The 16,828-nt window shown below is 33.1% G+C and overlaps 1 protein-coding gene across 2 annotated transcripts in view; it reads left to right on the top strand.

Annotated features, from left to right (window-relative positions):
- TBCK (TBC1 domain containing kinase) overlaps positions 1-16,828 on the top strand; it is a 230,316-nt gene that overhangs the window by 107,025 nt on the left and 106,463 nt on the right. For both annotated transcript variants that reach the window (XM_049630974.1, XM_049630972.1), the window contains exons 16-20: positions 1,291-1,353; positions 2,095-2,221; positions 3,404-3,454; positions 4,772-4,855; positions 14,439-14,524. In XM_049630974.1, the coding sequence (XP_049486931.1) occupies positions 1,291-1,353; positions 2,095-2,221; positions 3,404-3,454; positions 4,772-4,855; positions 14,439-14,524 (411 nt within the window). The remainder of the gene's footprint in view (positions 1-1,290; positions 1,354-2,094; positions 2,222-3,403; positions 3,455-4,771; positions 4,856-14,438; positions 14,525-16,828) is intronic.

The following is a 16,828-nucleotide window of genomic DNA, read 5'->3' as shown; positions in this document are numbered from 1 at the left end:
TAAGATGGGGGAAATCTTCCATTCCAATTTGAACCTTGTCAAAAATCATTAATATAATTTAGTGCCTTTTAGTACATGCTGCCGAGAGAAATAGCTACTTTGTCTTCTATAATACCTTATCTGTGGCAGTGAGAAAAAGAGAGGTGTCACATTATTAGGGTGACTTGTGGTACTAATAGAGACTTTGTTGACAGTAGTCTTGATAATGGGCCAAATCATTGGCAAATTTTTTCATTTCCTGTCAATTTCTTTGTCATCCTGCTTTCCTAGATTCTGTTAAAGATATCTTATGGATATCCATCACCTATTTTTTGGTGTGTGAGTTCTCCCAAGTATATTTAAGCCTTTTAACTCTCCATTGAAAGAATTATTTTCTTCATTCCTGATTTTTTTTGGTGAAAGTCTATAAATATCTTTGAGTTTAGTTGGTTGTTTTATGAGAATACCTATTGTTCCATACCATATGATAATAATTTGAACTGTAGAACCTTATATTGCTAAAGTTCAAGATGACTTCCAAGGTCAGGTTGTCCAAATATCTCATAAAATAGATGTGCAAGAGATGTTGACATATCCTATAATATCAGAGTTTGAACCCCAAATTCCTAGCTCTTTTATACCATTATAGTAAACCAGAGAATTAAGAAGAATTGTTCTATATTTGGTTGTGTAGAACATGACCAAAATTTAAAGTGGTTTACTCAATTATTCCTTCTGTAGTGGTATAAATGGAAAATGCAAATGATCTCTTTAATCCCTTAATGATTCCATTAGGGATTCCACATGGTATTTCATTCTTTATCCCAAATCTTTTCCTCCTAGTGCTGAACTCCTTCAAACAGTTTTATTTTATTTTTGCTTTTATTTTCAACTTTAACAGGAAAATTTCTCAAGGGATGACTACCCCCCCCTTTTTTTCTTTTTAATTTCTTCATGAAACTTACTATGTTTGAGATAACAATGAATAGAGCATTAAGGCTGTGCTGTGCTGTGTTGTGGAGACTGGAAGAACAGCTAAGCATACTCATTAGCTGAGTGACTCAACATATTTGTCATTTGTGTGTATAATTCAAATGTCTGCCTAAGCAAAATGGCATATTATCATGGACATTCATCACAGAATGTCACAGATGTAGAGAATTTTTCTAAAATGATGCTTTGGGTTTGAATGTGCATGTCTATAATTGGGTGTGTTTTCAAAGATAGATGTTTATAAAAACTATATTTTGCCTAAGTTAATAATTTATTAAGGATATGATGAATTGATATATCTTCTCTTATTTTTTTCAGGGGGCTATCCATGCCAAATACGATGCAATTGATAAAGACACTCCAATTCCTACAGATAGACAAGTATGATTTAGATTTTCTTAAACAACCTAAGATAATTCTGCCAAATCTTTAACTTTTAGAAGACAGGAGGAATTTTCTTGAGTAGGAATAATCAGCAGCCACTATATGCATATGGTGGTAGAGTAAGCATAGTTCTTACTAATTATAATTTATTGAGTTAGAACTGTTCCTTAAAGGAGTTTAAGTAACTTTTCCTAATAATTGTTATTTATTTATTTATAATTTTTTTTTTAAGTTTTAGAGAAAGCACAAACGGGAAAAAGGCAGAGGAACAGAAAGAGAGAGAGAGAGAGAGAGAGAGAGAGGGAGAGAGAATCTTAAGCAGGTTTCATGCTCAGTGCAGAGGCCGATGCAGGTCTCAAACCCATGACCCTGGGATCATGACCTGAGCCAGAATCAAGAGTCAGATGCTTAACTGACTGAGCCACCTAGGGGCCCCAATAATTTTACTCTTTTATCTGAAGAAATTGCCCTTTATTTAGACCAGCTTATAAAGGGAGGTTTTTTGAAAACTATATTAATACATACCTTTTCAATAGAAATGATCTGCTTTTTTGTTTAAGTATAAACACAACTGTTTTGGTGTTTCCAGAGGACTAATATAAAATTTTAAAACTTCAGAAACCAGGATTATGTAGGTGGTCTGTTTTGAAATTCAAGATGCAGTCTTCCTTTTTGTTATCTTGGGTTTATTGCAGATCACTTTATTACAATTCCACCTTATTGTTTTTGCTATTTTAGATTGAAGTGGATATTCCTCGTTGTCATCAGTACGATGAACTGCTGTCATCACCAGAAGGTCATGCAAAATTTAGGCGTGTATTAAAAGCCTGGGTCGTGTCTCATCCTGATCTTGTGTATTGGCAAGGTAACTTTTTTCTCCCAATTATTAAGACTCTTTTTGAAGTATTAGGAGCATGTTGAATAACTGACAATTTAAAAAATCAAAATATCAAAGTATCCTTGGCTTTGAAGAAAGTTGATACTGAAGCTATGATCTATTTTTTGAGAGAATTTTTTGTTAAACTTTGTCTAAATGCCTACTAGATATTATTTAAATGCAAGATATTTAATGAAACAATTTGCCATAATGTTTATTAGGAGAGTAGGAACAATATTTTGTGCTATTGGGATCTTTGGGGATACTTTTCTTAATGCTTATACAAATCATGAAATAATATTATACTATAAATAATTTGGAGCTAGTTGATATTCTTGGCATTTAATGATTTACAACTTTGGTTATCATGGTTATTAGATATTAGGGAACAGGATGTCATCCTAAACTGCTCATTTAATTTATCTCTCCTGTTTTAAATAACCTTAATATTCCATATCCTTGATTTTTAGCTTTTCTCATTATTATTTTTGTAGCCATTGATAAATTCATGAATCACACACCCATTCTTCCTTCCCAGTTCTATTTTTTAAGTTGTTATGAACAGTAGTTTTTATATTTTATATCTCAATTTCTGACTGAACTTAAAATGAAGCTATTATTTTTCCTAGCCCTGTCCATTTTAGAGTTCCAGATCTTCCTAACAATTATAGACTTATGTACCTTCCTTCAGCATGACAACATATGAACAGTAGTATTATCAATAAAAGAAATACGTAATATGTTTGTATTTTACTTCACAATTTTTAAAAGAATTCTTTTCATCATCCCAGAGAAACTTGTAGGACAAATCTCCATCTTCAAGATAAGGAAATATGCTTGGAGATATTAAGTGATTGCCAAGATCACACAGGGTCAGAAATGGGACTGTATTCTAAGCCTCATATCAATTTTACATTTTTCTATCACTGTGTGTCTCTCTCTAACTAATAATATTGATAATAATAGCTGATTTGTATTGGGCATTTACTATGTACCAGTCATTATCAGTTACTCCTCACAGTACCCCATGATGTAATCTGTTTCTGGATGGATAATACTTATAATGCTTAATCTACATAGCAGTAATTCAGGGAGCTGAATAAGGTATGTACATATGCACTTATACTGATTTATGTTTATTGAATTCTTTCCCCAACCCCTTCCTATCAGGTCTTGATTCGCTTTGTGCTCCATTCCTATATTTAAATTTTAATAATGAAGGTAAGCCTATTTATCATTTAAACAATCATTATACATATTATTCTAAAATATTTTATTCATACAGGAAAGGTTTTTGTTTTTGTTATAAGGTTCTTGCTCTCTTTACCTGGTAGATACTGTAAATTTCTGACATAATCTGCTAGACTCACTTTAGAGGATGTAAAGGATTAATTTATTACTAGAGTTTTAGTTGTTACCAGGCAGTAACTAGAAATTTAGGGAGAATCTGATTATGAATTCATCTTCTTTGGTGACCACTTAATGAAACTTTGGAGAAAAACTTGACTTCTTTGGAGATTAGCTTTAGTCTATATATACTTTCTAAGCAGTTTGTAAAGAAATCAGTAGTGCTCTTGTATCTCCAAAGCTGATCATTTCAGTCATTCCTTGATGAAGACTTATCCTTCCTCTTGAACCCATACAGTACTTTGTATTTCTGAAAATTTATCTTGTGTAAGTTTTGTATTTTAGTAATTTATACAGTAATACAGTAACCCTTTCTTTGGTTCGCAGCTTTTTTAAATGGTAGGTTTTTTTTTTAATTTCCTGCCCCCCTCTTATAATGTCTCTTTTATAGTAGGATTCTCAAAAAATATGTTAAATTTAATTGATTCTAATCCCCAAAGATATCACATACAGAGACCATTACCCTATAGAATATGAATCTCTAGAAGTCTCAATCTCAGAATCTCCATCTTCTCAAATTCTATTTCATATGAGAATTTATAAAGATTTCAGGAATAGAGATAGCACAATCCCAGAAAACTAAAATTTCACTATTAAAATAATTTTTAAAGTACACTGCTCTTCGAAGTCAATATTCATTAATCTAGACCAGAGATTTTGCTATGTTTAGTTAAGCAAAGTCTAGTATCACATGCATCGATCCTAGAATAAGAGATCTGTCTTTGAAAGAATAATTTATGACTAGAGTTCCTAAATCCAAAGTTCTCAGACTCTTTTGTTTGTATCCAGAAAAATAAAGGATCTTAAAGTTGGTATAGCTCATTAATAATGATCATTTTTAGAGATTTTTTTAAATTATAAAGTTCTAAGTAATGAAAGTTTTTATTATTGTGGGATGATTGCCACACTAGTTTGAAATTGAAATTTAGTAGGGTGGTTATCTTTTGTTGTCCAAAATGTTTTCTTTATTTTTAAAGGATAGAGGGTTTCCCCCACCCTTAATTTTGTGTTTCCATCAATTGTTAACATGACTCTTGTTTAATAGTAGATTCAAGGATTATGTGCTGAGTAACTGCTCATCATTTGCCTCATTAACTAATTTACCGTATATCTTTGCCTATTCTTTCTTAGCCTTGGCTTATGCATGTATGTCTGCTTTTATTCCCAAATACCTGTATAACTTTTTCTTGAAAGACAACTCGCATGTAATACAAGGTAAGCAAATGTCTTTCCTTGTTTTTTTACAGAGAAAATACTTACGTCAAAGGACCAATACTCAATTAAATTTATGAATGTGACCCAATAAAATATGATGATAATCTATCACTAAAACCCATTAAGAGACCATTAGGTTTAGTCTTTCTACCAAATCCATAAAGAATTACAATATTGTTCTAATGACTACTATAACCAAAGACAAGTATGTTTTATAGAAAGGAAGGTGCTTTTTGCTTTTAGATTAGTTAGTAAAGCCATATAACTTCAAGAGTCATGTAATGTCAACTTCTGAGAATTAATGAAGTTATGTATTGTAAGAGCGTATCTTTTATTAATTGAGATGTGTTCCATACTTATCTATAGTTTCCTTATTACCTTTATCAGTGATATTTATTATAGAATTGTCAGTATACTCTTTAAGATTCCAGCAATACCAAAATGAGTGGATTTAATAACACCTTGAATTATACTAAGAGATTTCAGACGCTATACAATGCAAATAATTTGTCAAATTGTGACCAAAACAAACTGAAAAGATTAAAGGTAGAAAATATTTAGGTGAGTATTTGTATATCACAAAACATGATTTCTTAATCTTCAATTAAGTATAAGTAAGAAATAATGCTGTTATTTTTTTTTAAACTAACATGAACCCATAATATTAATTGGTCTCTCATATATAAGGGCCTGGAAATAATACTTTTCCAAATATATCAGGCTTCTGTTAAAGCATAGTGCATAGCTAGATGCCTGTACTTTAAGAAAGATAAAGGCATTTGGAGAATCATCAAAAAAGCAATTAAAACAGAACTTATCAAATGCATTGGCTAGCTCTCAGAGGACCATATTAGAAAGCTTCTATTACATTGGGTTTTCTTTTGGTTCTGTATAGCTTCCTGTTTCAAAATACAGAAATGATTTAACTCTAAAAAGTTTCATTTTTCTAGCAACTATTTCATAATACAGATGAATGGATGTGTTTTATATTGATAATGAATTTCCAGCTTGAAAAAGATGTGTTTTTATACTTTGACTGTAGACTTCTTTAATACACTCTAAAAAGGCTTATTATACAAATAAATAAGATCTTGTTTCATATACAAAGATAAGGAGAAACCACAGTGTACACAACATGAATTTGGAGGAACTAGTCAGAAAGGCCCCAAATATCCTTAGTTTGTTAGATTAATCAGTAATGTATTTTAACATTTAATACTGTAATGAAAAGACTATACAATTATTTAAGGTTTATTTTTGTAAGTGTTAATTTTCTGTTATAATTTCTATAAATTTGTGTTTGAAATCTTGAATTGGTAACTAATTTTAAAGTTTTTCAAAGCTATGGTAAATGTTCTTTAATATTATGTAAGTGTTTCATGTATATTTTCCCAGGAAACAACAGCCAAGGTGTTTATTTGTTCATTTTTTGTATTGACCATATATGTTACATAAGAAAGAAGCAGTCTCAATTAATTTAGTGTTCCAATAATTAATTGTTCTGCACTGACTCTGCCAGGCACTACTAAAGGAATAGAAGTTCTTAGAGTTAGTAACATTCAGTCCTTTTCCAAGGGATTTCATAGCCCAATATAGGAAATAAATGTGAAAATAACTACTTATAAGTCAATGAAATAAATGTACATACTACTATATTAGCACAGAGGATGAAGTTGGGGAGGTTATTTTATGGTATGTTTATTTTTTTAAACTGTCTTCTTTTTAGTGGCAAAAGGAAGAGATAGCATGTCTAGAAAGGTTTCATTAAAGAGGGATATTTATTTATGAATTTGAAATCTGAGTAGAAGCTTGCTTGGTGAAAAGGGAGATAGATATTCTTTAATTTTTTTAATACTTTTTTTTTTTGAGAGAGAGAGAGAAGGAGGGAAGGAGGGAGAGAGGGAAGGAGGGAGAGGGAGCATGTGAGCGTGAGTGGGGGAGAGGCAGAGACAGGCACACACAGAATCTGAAGGAGGCTCCAGGCTCTGAGCTGTCAGCACAGAGCTGACGCGGGGCTTGAACCCACAAGCTGAGAGATCATGACCTGAGCCAAAGTTGGATGCTTAACTGAGCCACCTAGGCAGCCTGGGAGAAAGATATTCTTAAGACAGAGAACATGTAAGAGAACTGCAGTAAAAAGTTCCAAAATGGGTTGAAAAAACAGTGAGTAGTCAAATTTGATGCCTGAATTCCAAAAGAGAGCTAAAGAAGGAGCTGAAACAGTATACTGATTATTGGTTACTAAATTTTATGGAAGAACAATGCTTTATTTTTCTTCCAAATGTTTATTTTAGGCTTGGAATTAGAAATACCCAGCTCTCATTTTAGTGTTTTCCTTCTTGGTTTGTCCTCTCCTCCCCTTTTGTTAGATGGTATTTTAAGCTTTAAACTTCAAATTAACATTGATTTTTGATTGGCATAAGTAACACATGAACACTTTTTTCCCCACAAGTTTTGGAAAAGCCTTAGATCATGTAAAGCCAATCAATTCAAAAGCTAATTGTAGAATTGCATATTCATTTAGTCATTTTATTGCCCCTACAGAAACCAGAAGTTTCTATATTCAATAGCAACTTTAAATGTTATTTGGAAAAAATATTTGTTTCTATAATTATATACTAATAGAACTTGAAATATTTTTATTTAAAAATTTCTAATAAAATATAGTATTTACATACTCATCACAGTCTAAAATGCTTTGTCTCTTAAAGAAGAGAGAAAAGTTATCTAGTCAAGACATCCTGTTTTCCTTAATTGTATACCATATGATGTGTCCTATAACGTGTTACCTCTAGACATTTTTAAAAAGGTTAAAAATTTAATTACTTCTAGCCTAATGGGACATACTTTTTTTTGGCACTATCAGATTATCCGCAGTGGTGTTACTATTGAGTTATAAAGTATCAACACAGGATTTTAAAAATAAAATAGTGGTTAAACAACTCAGGGTTGGACCTCTAACTAAAGATTACTAAAATTTCTCTTAGATTCAGAACCTTAGAGTACCAGTTGGATTGAAAAAGGTGGAGGGATCTGAAAGGGATAGATTGGTTTGAGTTTCAGAGATATTGGAAAACAGGCTTATAACTCACAGGAAAGACATAATGTAGGCTATTGAAGAGAAAAAAAGGCAGCTTGAGTCCAGTGAAGAGAGGCAGCCATTTAATCATTAAGAATGGGAACTCATCCTTTGTGGAAAACCTAACTATACTTTAATGTCATTTTGCATTTAAGAAGGGAATAACCCAGAAAACTGGCCTATAAACTTTTACTGTTCTTTGAAGTTATCCTGCTCTGTGTTGTTCACCAAAACAGCCATTGGAATTTTGCCACGATGTTAAACATTCTTGTACTGTTTATAAAACCAAGGCATATTCATACTTGGACCAGTTGGAAGATGTGGTTCCTACACATCAGAAAGGGAAAGGAATACAGAAATGCCATATAAACTTAGGAAATAAAACTGGGTGAAAATTTCCCCAGTATTCTGTTTACCTGTAAGATGTTCCTAAATCCTTTGGGGGAAAGGATGTTATCTTCTTCTCTGTAATGTCTAACGTTTAATGTAGTGCAACACATAGCCACAGTGGTTATATAACTAAATTGGATATTTTTCATAGTTAAAAGGTACACTAAACTGCACCAGACACTGAGCCTAAGGCAGCAACTGGGACTCTCCCACGTAAACTTCGATGTATGGTCACACTGCACATAGACATTCAATAAGTTTTGGGGGAGAGAAGGAGGAAGGAAGATAGACTAAAGTCTGTTACGGTCTAAAAACAGGAGTATAATATAAATCTCCTTATATGTAACTACAGTATAAGTGTTATGCATTTAGGAAAATGGTGCATTTCTTATTTTGGGTTGAATGTACATCTTTGTCGTGGATGGCTTTAATGATAGGATATCGGGAGATAGTAGAAAATACATTGAGTATACAGCCTTGCCATTTTCAAGAGTGTCTTGCATCATGTGGCTAAAGAGATTTTTTTTTCTGAGACTGAAAATATTCTACCTTTACTAGAAATATGAAAACCATTAAGTGAGTTTGTTTGTAGATTTAGCAGAGCAGGGTACGTATGCAAAAAATAGCTGACAAATGTAGCCCTAAAAATTATCTCTTTTTTTTAACCTTTTTTAAACCTCTTCCTTTATACACATAAAGGTTGATACTTGTTCTTGTGACTTTATGCAGTAAGCCAAATTTTACAAGTAGCAAACTTTGTAATGGGAGATCATCTAATTTGTCAACTAAAATGTGCCCAAATGAATTTATTTGGTGACATTCTGACTCACAGCACTCAAAAGAAGTCAAAGTTATTTCACTGCCAATGAACCCAAGAGTTTTATGACTCTTTGCAAATTTATCTATACTTAACCATCTTCAAGGTAAAACGAGCAGTGAAAATAACAAATAGTTACAGAACTGAGAATGTCGTTTTTGATAGGTGAGCAGAGGAAATCTTTTGCTTTAAATCTGTCCCCTATCATCCTTCTTCTTTCCTTACGCTGGCTAAGAGAATGAAAGAAGAAAGACTAGTTAGAAAGGAAAAAATAAGGATATCCATGTGTGGAAACTTTCTGAAATTTCATCCTGTATCCATTTTATGAAATTGTTTTTGAAAACAAACATGACTTATTTATAAACAGCTGCACAAAAATATGATACTGTCATATGAAATCCTTACACTGTCATTTAAAAGTATGTAATAAATTAAGCTGTTTTAAAGGAAAGGTATAATAATTTTTAATTTGGAGGGATTAAAAGGGAAAAGAATTTTATTTAATATGTCACTGCAAAAAATAAAAGGTATAAAGTTTCATTAAAACACAAAAAAAATTTTATTAGGCAGGAGTGCAACATGAATCTTCACTTGAAGTTTAGGGGGAATTTGTGTAAATATTTTGATTTTCATGTTAAAGAATAACATTTACCCTTACATACATCACCTATTAGTTAGGAAACACTATTTAGGGGGGTTATATTATGGCTCTAGATGTATATCTTCATTATTAGAAATCACAATTAGAATGTTTATGAACATTATAAGAGTCAGCAGTAATATCCTTGAAATTCTTTGTTTTATTTTGACTACTGGTCTGTTTTTCTGTACTACCCTTAAATTCTCTGAGGTTGATTTCTAAATCAAAGGACATATGCACTTCAGTTTTTTTTTTAACTTACTCGGGAATTTTTAAGTGCTTTTTTTTTTTTTTTTTTTTTTTTTTTTTTTTTTTTTTTTTGAGAGACAGAGAGAGACAGAGCACAGGTGGGGGAGGTACAGAGATAGAAGGAGACATAGAATCCAAAGCAGGCTCCAGGCTCTGAGCTGTCAGCACAGAGCCCGACACAGGGCTCGAACCCACAAATCGTGAGATCATGACCTGAGCCACAGTCGGACGCCCAACCGACTGAGCCACCCAAGCGCCCCTTAAGTGCATTTTTTAAATAACTTGAAATATCACATAGTGCTGACTTCATCAGTTCTATCATATCCCACCTTTAAAGAAATTTTTCTAAATGTAACAAACCATAGTATATCTCGTTCCAAAACTTGTCCCAAGCAACCAGTTTGTGCCAACCTTATGACTTTCGTTTCTATATGAGATAATACATAGTACATAATAATATATAAACATGTATACATATTTATTTGTATGTATTTTATAAAAAATACATATATATTTGTATTTTATACATATATATGCAGTTGTAACACATATCATTAATCCAGCTATTGGTATTTGGCAGAATGCAAGGAATATGTTTTCATGATGGATTAGGTTTCTTCAGCTGATCCTTAATTAACCATGTAATACCACATAATAATTATCTTTTATCAGGTTCAGATAAGAATGATATTTAATAAACTGGAGCATATCTATGGAGAATTTCTTGAGGTACAGTTTTTCTGGTTTAAAATGAAATGTGCTTGGGGCATCTGGGTGGCTCAGTCGATTAAGCATCTGACTTTGGCTCAGGTCATGATCTCACAGTTCATAGGTTCAAGCCCTGTGTCAGGCTCTGTGCTGACAGCTGGGAGCCTGAAGCCTGCTTCAGATTCTCTCTCTCTCTGCCCCTCCCCCACTCATATTCCATCTCTCTCTCTCAAAAATAAACATTAAAAAATTTCTTTAATGAAATGTGCTTTTTAAAAGTTAATAGCTGTGTGCTTTCATGAACATATTGTTGAATGCTTATGATTATTGGTATTGCATACTTCTAGCTTCTGGGTAAACTAAGACTGTAAACATACTATTGCTAATTAGAAGTAGAAAAAAAATTTAAAGTTAAACCTGGAAGTTCCCTGGGGTATTGGGGTCTGACCTGAGTTTTCACTTTAATCTGTAACTCTTGAAGCTCATGTGAATTATGCCTTTCTTGTTCTTAGAGGAAAAGATGAGACAGTGTGTAGATAGAATGAATGCTATTGGTATAGAATAAACATGAAATCAAGAAAAGTATTAATCAAATACCTATTCTTTACCTAGAAGCCATGGGTAGAAGTTCAAATTAGATCTGAAGTTTGGCTTTATCATGGTATTGAATACAGCACTGCCTCATCTTTTCTTTGTGGCCCTTCTTGATGCTCCTCTTTGTAAAATATGTATCATTGATTACAGGTAAATAATTATAAAATTCATTAGAATTGGTCATTAGAAGCAGGGGTTTTTTGGGTTTTTTTTTCAAGTTTTTATTTATATAGTGTAATATTAGTTTCAGGAGTAGAATTTAATGATTCATCAGTTACATATAATACCCAGCAGAAGCAAAGTTTTAATTGAGGAAGAGAGGGGAAGGCTACTTATACTAACAGATTATCAAGGATTTAGTAATATTTCTTGAAATATTAAAAATACGGTACTTTAAGAACTAAAAAAAAAAAAATCAGACATTATTTTTATAGGTTATTTTAACCCAATAATGGGTTTGAAAAATCGATCTGCTACTTTATGGAAGGAAGGAGTTGAAGTTAAGAGGAAACTTTCATTGAGTTATTGTCATTTTTTTTAAGGTATGGGAAGTACTTTATTTCATCATGTGACACCATATAGCAGTCATGTTTATAGACACCTAATGACAGTGTAGATTTGTTTTTTGTTTTTTGGGTTTTTGTTCTTTTTTTTTTTTAACGTTTATTTATTTTTGAGACAGAGAGAGACAGAGCATGAATGTGGGAGGGTCAGAGAGAGAGAGGGAGACACAGAATCTGAAACAGGCTCCAGGCTCTCTGCACTGTCAGCACAGAACCTGACGCAGGGCTTGAACTCACGGACGTGAGATCATGACCTGGGCCGAAGTCGGACGCCTAACTGACTGAGCCACCCAGGCGCCCCTGGGTTTTTGTTCTTAATGTTTACTTATTTATTTTGAGAGAGAAAGCATGCGTGGGGGAGGGGCAGAGAGAGAAAGAGGGAGAAGGAGAGAATCCCAAGCAAACTCCATGCTTTTAGTGCAGAGCTCAATTAGTGACTCAGACTCACAAAACATGATATCATGACCTGAGCTGAAATCAAGAGTCAGATGCTTAACTGACTGAGTCACCCAGGTACCCCACAGTGTAGATTTGAATAGTGGAGTGCTCAGAAATAGTAGTATTAGTGGTTCAAGTATTGACCTTTATTTGATAAAGGAAAACAGTTTTGATAATTAATTTACCAGAGTTTTAAAATGCAATTTTATATAGTTCTTGTTTTTTTTAAAAAAACTACTGTTTTCTCCTTCCCTTCCCCCATGGTCTTCTGTTAAGTTTCTCAAGATCCACATATGAGTGAAAACATGTGATATCTGAGGGTGGACGGGGGGGGGGGGGGGGGGGGGGGGAGAGGGAAAATGGGTGATGGGCATTAAGGAGGGCACTTGTTGGGATGAGCACTGGGTGTGCTCATTACGAACGTCTCATTCCAGCATCATACTGAATTCCTCAGCATCTTCCATATCATTTCCAGGGGAATCCCTAGGAAGTAGTGAATGTCTGTCTTCCTTCAGAAAGATACAGATAGTCTGAAATTTTTCTTACCACATTCTCCAATATTCCTACAACTCACATTTTTTGTGCTCTTTTGAAATAATGCTCCTTTTTGGCACAGCAGAAAAAACATACCACGAGGTATCTGAAAGCCTAAATTCTGAACCTGGCTATGTCATAAACTAGAGAAAAATCCTAAGTAGGTCATGAAATCTCCCCAGCCCTCTGTTATTAACTGGAAAAAATAATTCATATTCAGTCTTTTATTACCATTTATCTTCACAGTAACCATTAGATTTAAGTAAGGCAGCATTCTACTCATTTTATAGAGTTATTGTCATTTTAATCTCAAAAAGGGGGGAAGAAAGAAGTTGAACTCCTTAAAATATGTGTTAATTTTGTGTTTTTACTTAGTAAAAATATGGTTTACTTGCCCTTGAGTTGATCGTTGCCAGAATCCTGTTTAGGTTAAAACATAGTAAGTAAATTGACAAAATAGTAATTTGCTGAAAGAATGGAAAAAATAAGGAAATATTCTTTATATTTCAACTGGACTTTATGAATTACAATAGGATTAAAATCAACAACAGTATTTTTAATTGCCTACTGTGTGCCTGGTTTTTTTATGTATATTTATTTATTTATTTTGAGAGAGAGAGAGAGAGAGTGGGGGAGGGGCACAGAGAGAGGGAGAGAATCCCAAGCAGGCTCTACACTGTCACTGCTGAGCCTGATGTGGGGTTGTTTCCCATGAACCACAAGATCACGACCTGAACCAAAATGAAGAGTCTGAAGGTTAACCTGCTGAGCCACCCAGGTGCCCCCTGTGTGCCTATGTTCTGATTAACATTTATTAATTCTTATTCCTAAATATGGCAAATATGGAGCCTTAGATGGAAATAATTTAGAACTGGAACAAATGCCTATATCTGTATATATAAACAGATTTGAAGCATATTTATTCTACTCGTGATTGCTTATAAAGTGTTGTTCTTGGGGCACCTTGGTGACTCAGTGGGTTGAGCATCTGAGTCCTGATTTCAGCTCAGGTCATGATTCCAGGGTCATGGGATGGAGTTCCATGTCAGACTCTGCACTGATTGTAGAGCCTGCTTGATATTCTCCCTGTCTCCCCCTACCTCTCTACTGCACTCATGCTCTCTCTCTCTCTCTCCCTCTGCCCCTCTACCCCACTCATGCTCTCTCTCTCTCCCTCTAAAATTAAAAAAAAAAAATGTTTTTTAAGTGTTGGTCCTTATTTAAGTATCTCTTTCACTTCGTGAATATACAATAAATCAAGACAGATTTAATATTGCTAGAGAAAAATGTATGTTGAATTTAATAGGAAGACATTATGTATAATCTATGATTCAAGAAATGAACTGATAGTTTAGAAGGCAGAAAATAAGTTGTGCCATAGCTTTTTGGTATGTTTAATAATTAGCAGGAAGTGATTAAAGTAATAAAACAGAAAATTACCTATTAAAGTATATTTTCTTCCTAGAGAATTTAAATATCATTCAAAATGTAAATAAAGCTGTAATTTATATGAATTTAGTGTCTTTGAAGTATTGTGTAAAAATGATGATTGTTTTATATTGTCATTTCAGAGTATCTGACTGTGTTCTCTCAGATGATTGCTTTCCACGATCCAGAGCTGAGCAATCATCTCAATGAGATTGGATTTATTCCAGATGTAAGTACTTGGTACATTAATAGAACATGAGGTAAAAAATAAAGCAGAAATTGGTAGCACAGAAGAGTACTGTTTTTAAAGTTGTGTTGTCATAAGAAGTCCTTATGTCTAAACTAAGTACTGCTACTAATTGCAGCCTTCTGTTGTAAAGTTTCGGTGATTACCTTCCATATTCTCACTTTAAGTAAAGGGAAAGTATCTTATTTTTTTTTGGCACTATCACGTTGTCTTGAAAAATCCTTTAGTGTGAGTGTTGTATTAAACTGCCGTAAGGGTTTTCACTTGGATTTTATGATATTCAGGCTGCTTTTGAAGAAGTAGGAAATTTGAACTTCAGTGAGTTTTTAAGTAGCTGCTTCTGTGTTTTTCTTCATATATTAACCTAAGAAGCTTTGCCAGATTTTGGCTTACTTCATTAGCTTCTTAATAGTCCATGTCAACCCAGAAGTCAGAAGTGACTCTTAAAGTTTAGCCATGGTGTAGCTTAACCTATTACTCATCTGTGGTGTGTGACATGGAATCAAACCTCTTTTAATAGTCTTTTGGAGTAGAGTATCATAGGTTTTTATAAACCTCAAAAAAAAAAAAAACAACTTCTGAGATAGAGATCTCTTTATTCCATCTTAACTTTCTTTGTTTCCTGATCATGCATTTCCCCTTGAGGCTTATATTCAGGGACCAGTATATTGATGTTAAGATTAGAGGTGAAAAATGTTTATATTGGCACATTGAACTAATGTATTTAAAGTGTTAACAATAATACTTATGGTATAAATTCTTGCAGAGTGCTTTGAAGTTTAAAAATATTTTCGTAAACATTATTTCATTTGATTCTCAAAACAAACCTGCAAGGCGAATGAAGCAGATAATTTCAGCATTTAGTTGATAAGAAATACAGTGTTTGAGAAGATAACAAAACTAATTAGTCACAGAACTAAAATTTTACCTTACATCATTTGACAAGCCTCTGCCCCTAGTCTGGTTTATCTTCCATTGGGAGAATAGAGACTAAAACATAGGTATACTTACTCCTAGTTCATTGCTCTTTGTATTGTGCTATATATAAGTCTGTGATGTGATCAGGCCTATGGCAGCCATTCTTAACATTTATGGTGTCATTTGCTTCTAGGTTTCTGGAGTAATAATACCTTTTATTTGAGTGTATGGTTTATTCAATGAGTCCTCCAAAAAAGAACATATACAAATTATAAAATAGACAAAATAAGGACAAGCCCTATAATTATATGGAGATAAAAGACCTTATAAAAAATTAACCAGTATACATAGTATCATATTAAGTATTCATTTTATATAACCCCACATTTCTTGTTTCACGTTTGGGAGATATAAGACAAAACTACATTAAATATTATGGCTGGAGATGAAGAAATTATAGAAGAGCTGACTGCTGAGTTGGTAATATTTGAGGGAAAAAATACTAATTGTTAAGACACAGACTAAAAGAAGGGATAATTATTTTCAAAGACCTCTCTTGAAAGCACCTAATTGTGCTCAGTAGTAAGCAGAAAATGACATTGGTTCAGGCAGTGTTGTAGATTGACAAAAAACATTTATGCAGAAAAATATGTATGGAATTACAAAGAAAGCCTGATGAAAGTTTTAGACATACTATAAATATAGACAGTATTAAGAAAGGACTCACAAAAAAGAATATATAATTTATATTTGCTTTAATTAGGAAAATTGAACTTTAAATGAGTATGGTCTGAGGAAGGTGAGCAAAAAACATTGTTAAAATGTAGTAATGCGAACATATATTATGTACTTACTGTGTGCAAGCACCGTTCCATCCTATTTAAACTACTCATCTAATCTTCACTAGTTTATAAATGTAATTAAACAATGACTATTTAATATTTATACATAAAGTCAATTTAGCCAGATGGGAATAAAATGTTAGCCAACAATAATATCAAAGATAAGAGCAGGTGAGAACTCAGCTTAAAAGTATTATAATGTTTTTGCCTTATAGGAGAGGAAAATAAATATACTCGTTATATATTAAGTCAGTGATCTTTTCATATCTGGGATATGATTTCACTTTACGTAAAAGCTAATAACTGAGCCTGGTACTGTTTCATGGGTGGTGGCAAGAAACTCAAGACTCCTGGGTCAGAGACAAGGAACATTGTTACTCATAGCACAGCAAGCAGCAGGAGCATTAGCATATTTGTGTTGGTTTTCTAACCATACATACATTTTCTAATATGTTTGTATGAAAACAGCCTTGGAAAATATAATCCAGAACAAAGGACAGCCAGTGTTTCCACTCACAAGAAATGC

The sequence above is a fragment of the Panthera uncia genome, chromosome B1 (assembly GCF_023721935.1).
Source record: "Panthera uncia isolate 11264 chromosome B1, Puncia_PCG_1.0, whole genome shotgun sequence".
In the NCBI taxonomy this organism is placed as follows: domain Eukaryota; kingdom Metazoa; phylum Chordata; class Mammalia; order Carnivora; family Felidae; genus Panthera; species Panthera uncia.
The sequence above is the reverse complement of the archived record's forward strand: the minus strand, read 5'-3'. Positions and strand labels throughout refer to the sequence as shown.